Source organism: Pygocentrus nattereri, chromosome 9 (genome assembly GCF_015220715.1).
Source record: "Pygocentrus nattereri isolate fPygNat1 chromosome 9, fPygNat1.pri, whole genome shotgun sequence".
NCBI lineage: Eukaryota > Metazoa > Chordata > Actinopteri > Characiformes > Serrasalmidae > Pygocentrus > Pygocentrus nattereri.
This window is the reverse complement of record NC_051219.1, coordinates 37899781-37905780: the sequence shown is the minus strand read 5'-3', so window position 1 is coordinate 37905780 and position 6000 is coordinate 37899781. Positions and strand designations below refer to the sequence as shown.

General features: G+C 37.0%; 1 protein-coding gene across 1 annotated transcript in view; it reads left to right on the top strand.

The window, feature by feature from the left end:
- Positions 1-1520: 1520 nt before the first annotated feature.
- Positions 1521-6000, top strand: part of LOC108434820 (collagen alpha-1(XX) chain) — a 44911-nt gene continuing 40431 nt past the window's right edge. Inside the window, exons 1-2 of the mRNA XM_017710231.2 lie at positions 1521-1682; positions 4411-4531. Coding sequence (XP_017565720.1) covers positions 4474-4531 — 58 coding nt within the window. The 5' untranslated portion in view covers positions 1521-1682; positions 4411-4473. The remainder of the gene's footprint in view (positions 1683-4410; positions 4532-6000) is intronic.

The window sequence follows — 6000 nt, the reverse complement described above, 5'->3', positions numbered from 1 at the left end:
CCACACTACAAATCTGACATGATTACGATCAACATACATAATTTCTTCCTTTTTTAAAGGGTTTGCTTTCTACAGCACCATCTTGTGGGGTTAAATGGAAAGGGTAGAAATGAATTGGTAGGAAAAGTTTCAATATGATTCTGATTGTTTTCTTGCTTCTCCATTCATCACATGTTGAATACCAGCAGAAGTTTTAGAAATCCAGCTGAACATGTGAAATGTTATTAGTAGTAGAAGAATTTGTGAATATTAAAATGTGTAAATATTAATATTTTTAAAAATTAGGAAATACAACTTTTTTTTGTAAGATTTCACTTCTCACTAGTAGGAATGAATAACTTTCCTAATATATTTTAATTGAATCAACTTTTTTTTCATTTTTACATGTGTAATTACTTTGTATGTTTAAGTAATTTCTAATTACTCAAGACAGATTTTTTATATGTAACAATTCAGTTTTCATGAATAAAAAAACTTTTTAACAGTTGATAGACATTTCAATTGTAAAATTCACTTTTTTATTCTTAATTTTTTTTACTAGTGACAGCAATTAAAGTAACATTTTACTTGTTTAAAGTAAATTTCAATATACACTCTTTTAAAAAGATGGTTCTTTAAGGCTTCTTTAGTAAAGAAAATGGTTCTATATAGAAGCATGAACACGAATAATCTGCACGATTAAAGGGTTCTTTGCTTCATGAAAGCAATTGATGGAGAATGTGCTGTAGATGGTTCTATATAGAACCTTTTTCTATTGTTCTATTGTTTTTTTCTTTTGTTATGGTGCCAAATCTTGTAACAATGGGAAGAGACCTTTTGGGTGCCACATGGAACCCATTTCAAAAAGGTCCTATAAAGAACCATGTACAGCGCATTCTCCATCAGTCTGAAGAACCCTTTCATGATGCAAAGACCCCTTTAATCATGAAAAGGGTCTTTTGAGCGTTAATGGTTCTATATAGAAGCATTTTCTTTATCAAAGAACCACATTTTAAGTTGATTTAAAACACAAACACTTAACCAAAGGGGTTCTATGTAGTACCAAAGATAGTTCTGTGAAATATCATGGTTCTTTAAGGAACCCTCAAAGAACAACTTTTTAAAAGGGTGTATCAATCAGGGGTTCTTCTCTCTTTTTGTCAGTGCTAGCAGGTGTGTTGTGTCTAAATACAGTATATAGTATGTAGATTTTAACAGTGAAGGTGATCCATCTCAGCTCTGGTGCTGGTTCTGCAGGCAGTCTCTGTGTACTGCCGTAATGCTAGCCAAACACGGACGTCTAAAAGTAGCATTAAAGTAGCATTTGAACATGCTTTGGTCAGCTTTACCGACCAGAAAAGGTATCACCCATCTCTAAATTACTCTAAAGTACTTTTTCCTAAAATCCCTAAAAAATAGAAGTGCTGGTTCGACGGTCTCCCACCTCCACCAGACACACAGACAGCGCTAGCTAACTGACGAGCTCCACTCAGAGCTGAGGCGTCTCCCCGCCCAGATTTCAGCAGAGGAAGGTAGAGAGAGGGGCGTATCGAGTTCCTCACCTAAACCCCACCAGAGTGTGGACCAGATAAGGAAACAGAAACAGAGTGAACTAGCGGACTGTCGTGTGTTCACATCCCCACCTGAGGAATGCAAATGACCGCTTAAAGCCTGGACACTCGGACAAAGCAGCCCAGCTTCAGGTAAGCCAGCCAGCTTTCTCCTCATCACGCCGCTCAGTCAGTGAGGGCGGACTGAGTCTGAAAGAATGGAAACTTGGCATTTACCACTACGTAAATCACCCACCCAGAGGTCAGAGGGTGTGTGGAGTAGCCACTCTCAAGTCAGTGTCTTTTTCTTAAATGAAATATTGACTAACCTAGAAGTTGAAGTGGCTTGTTGAGTTGAGTAAGAGTGAAAGGAGCTGACGCTGTGCTTCTCTTTTTGGGGGTAATGTAATGCTAAAGCTCAGAAGTGAGAGCAACAGCAAGGAAATCCATGTTCAACAGGACAGAATGAAATTTAAGGCAAACTGAAATGGAGTCAAAAGAAAACTCATTTCAGCTGAGGCCCTCTCCTGTCCTGGGAAGATACTTAGAAAAGGGCAAGTCCAGCAAAACTGTACTTTAGTGTAACTCACTATAATGCAAACATTTAGAACCCACCCTGCTTAACAGTCCTGCCTCGCTTAGTAGTACATTGTTCTGTAGTTCTGAAAGCTGGTCTTTCTGTTCTGTCTGACCCTGTCAGGGTGGGTAAATGTCCTGTCTCATGTTTCAGTGTAAAAGCCTGTGGTAAAATGTCTGAGGCCCTGACACCTGTTTGATTTTTGAGTTTTCACTGATTCTACGAAAAGGCGTGGGCCTGCTGCTGGACATACTATATGAGTTGGATGTGAAGCTCTTCAGTAATGTGATTTAGTTTGTCGTACATGTGTGATCCTGATTTGTCAGTGCTTTGAGATCAGTTCATCTCAACTTTTCCTCGTGCATTTTAATAGGGATGGAATGATTTGGGAATTATGTCTGGCCAATATCCGGTATTTTTCCGTAATGTGCATATCTGCAGATGCGGAAAAATACACATTTCTTAAATGTAGAAATTGAGACTAGATCCATCTGGAATAGTATTACAGTGCTTTTTTGTCTGTGGGGTTTCAAATGCCCAGCATCGCCAAAATGTTTTGGTCTTCCAACGTACAATAAATAGGTCATCACTATTTGTTTGAAATATCAAGTCTAAACATCTGTCTAATTCTGATATTTCTGATATGAAAGTTTTAAATTTTTTAACTGCAATTATCTGTTTATACTGATATGATACAGATATCATTGTGTGTCCATACTTACAAACCTCAATTCCCTCTATGGTGCATAATATCCTCAAAAGGTTCAGGGAATCCAGATAACTGTATGTGCATAAATGGCAAGGGTAAAAACTGCCACCAAATACTTGTGAATTCTTCAGATTCTAAAAAATGCATCCACAAATGCATGCTAAGAGTGTACCAGGCATAGTGCAGACCATATTTCAACAATGTCCAGCCAATTTCTCTTGGCTTGAGCTACCTGAAATGGACTGACGCATGGTGGAAATGTGTATCGTAGTGTGATGAGTCAGTTTTTTTGGATTGCTTTTGGAGATAATGCACGTTGTGTTCTGCAGGCCAAAGAAGAAATGGACCATCTGGATTGTTACCAGTGTAAAGTTCAGAAGCCAGGGTCTGTTAAGGTGGAGGGATGTATTAGTGCCTATGGCATGAGTAAGTTGCATGTATGTGAAGGCTCTGTTAATGTTGAAATATAGATATACATTTTTGAGCAACACATGCTGCTTTGTAGATAATGTTTTTCATAGACGTCCATGCCTTATTTAACATGACAACTGCATGGCTGCGCTGAAAAAAAAAAAACTGATTTCAAGACTGAACCCACTGGTGTCTTCAGTCCAGAAATTATACTAAGTGTTGTTTAAAGAATGATGCATCAGTTGTAAACATGCCCCAGTCACAACTCTTACTTGCAGTTTAATGTAGGCATTACATTGTATTGTTTTCAGTGTAATACAACACAATTCATTAAGCACTGTTTTCTGTTTTTATTACTCCTAAATATCACAAACACACACTGTTTTATAGATAATGTAACAGGTGTTCTGTTTTCCCACCTCTTGTCTTGTAATTAACTTCAGTGACTTAATGAAAGGTGCTGCTGTGGTCTGTCTTGTGGTTTCCTTCACTGTTAGAAATAAAGGTTCTGTGCTGTTACATTTTTCATCCATCAAGGTACAAACAATGTAGATGTTCCCTGAAAGGTACAGCAGTGGTATTACGGTCCAATTATGAACCTTAAATAAGTTTTTCCAGATGAAAAGTATGTATTCGTATCTTTTCATAACTTAATGTTTTAAGACATTACATAATGTTCTAAGTTCTTTAGTAAATAAAATAAAAAGCCTGGAGACGAGAAGGGGTGTGTGGTGTCTACAACTTGGCCTACCTTTGAGGGTCCTACCCCGGTGATAGTTTTGTACCATAGTTTTTTTCATCGAGTGTTCTGTGAACACTGTTACTGTCCAGTGGCCATTTTTATTATGTTTTTTATTTCATTTCATTTTATTTTTTGCCAGCCCATTTTGGTTTTGCTACGAATACATTACTTCATCAGTGTTTTATAGAATTACGTTCAAGCCTCTATATTAGACAACAGAGAATATGTGAATGTGCCTTTTTGGTCCAGATACTTTAAGTGGATTGGTACGTGATTTAACCATATTTATCATCATTCCGCAGTCTCAAAATAGTAATCCTGCTTGAATTAGTCCCCATGGCACATTCAACTTTGGTTATCTCTACTTCTTATGACAGTTACCGAATGAAGCATGTAATTGGTCTTTAATCTTCTCGTTATGACTGTGTGTTATGTGTCGCAGGTCCTGCAGTGATCAGGTTTTCATTCACCTGCTCTCACCTTTCCCCCACTCTGTCCAAGTCCAATGGCAGTCATCACTGGGATAATTCTAGTAACGCTGGCCTCTGAGGTTTACGCTCAAGGTAACATTCTGATCCTTCTTTGGGTGCTGCTGGTCAAATAACATGTTTTGTATAGAAGTGAAAAGAGGTGAAAATAAATAACACATCCTCTATACTTTCTCTCTGTATATATATATATATTATAAAATGTGTATATTTGTATGGCTCACATTCTAACATTTTATGTTTATTTCCACAAATAAACAGTAAGTGTGCATTAAATGTGCTGAAGTCTAAAGTATGTTGTATACTTTGCAGATAAATAGACATTGTGCTCTAAAATTTACATTAAAATGGCGTAATTAAGTTTGTTCCCTGTCAAAGTTAGATGTGTTACCTTAATTTTCACCTAGAACATCAACAAAACAGGCTGTAATTTGACCTTTGCATGTAAAGTGTCCCCATGCTTTTGAAGGACAGGGTACATAGCGCACAACCACACTACATTTTTTCGTTCATCTCAAGAAAAAATGGCCTGAATATATTCCTGTTATTCCATAATTGGTCTCAAATTGGTTTCCCTTTTTCATACCATGCACAATGCCTCTAGCATTGTACATGAGCAGCAACTTTTAGACAGGTTTGTCTGATATGCAGGCTCTTGTAAGCACACACACTTGCTCAGAGATCCTCACTGAGACACAGCGTTAAACAATAACCCCTCTCAGAGTGCACTCCCAGGCATTCTTGCGCTTGTAGTTTCCCTGCTTACACACAAGTCATGGTTTAAGTTTAAGTATGATCTGTGCTGCGCTTTCTCATTAGGCTAATAATATGCAGCTTCTCAGGAGATATGTGTGAGGAAGGGAGAAGTCCTTGTGAGTGATGGTTAGTATCAGTCTGCAACACAAACCATACCTTTCGTAGCCGATTACAGGCTGTTTTAAATCCACCTATTTTAGATGTTGCTGTATGGAGGAAATCTGAAGATGAAAGCATGAAGGTTGTTTTGGAGTTTGAAGTTGCCTGACTAAACATACACATTAGGTCTTATAATTACAGGCACTTAGACTGCTCTAGTTATGTAGGTATTTCAACCTTCCTTAAAGAGGAGATAACATGCACTTTTTAAAAGAAGAAGTCAATTTTCTGTATTTGAATATTCAGATTAACTCATTTTTATCTTGTTGACTGAGATTAAGTTCTTTCAATTCTTGAAAATCAAGATTACACAGGGGTTGTTTGGAGTGGTACTATAGATTGTCAAATTTTGGTTGCAAAAAAAAACTTTGATAGTTCTTTAAAGGAGTATTTTTGTAAATTATAAGATGTGTATGAGAATATTTTTAAAGTTTAAAATGTAATGTAAAGGTTCTTAGTGACATGTCTTTCTGTGTATTTTGGGTATATTTCAGAACTGGACAATGCATGGGTTTGTTTCCTGAGTTTTTAAAAATAAATAGGGATGCAGCAAAATTTTGGTCACTGAATTTTTTGGGCTGAAAAGAGAAAAGAGTCCAAAAATTTTGTCGTCAAAAAGCAAACAAGTC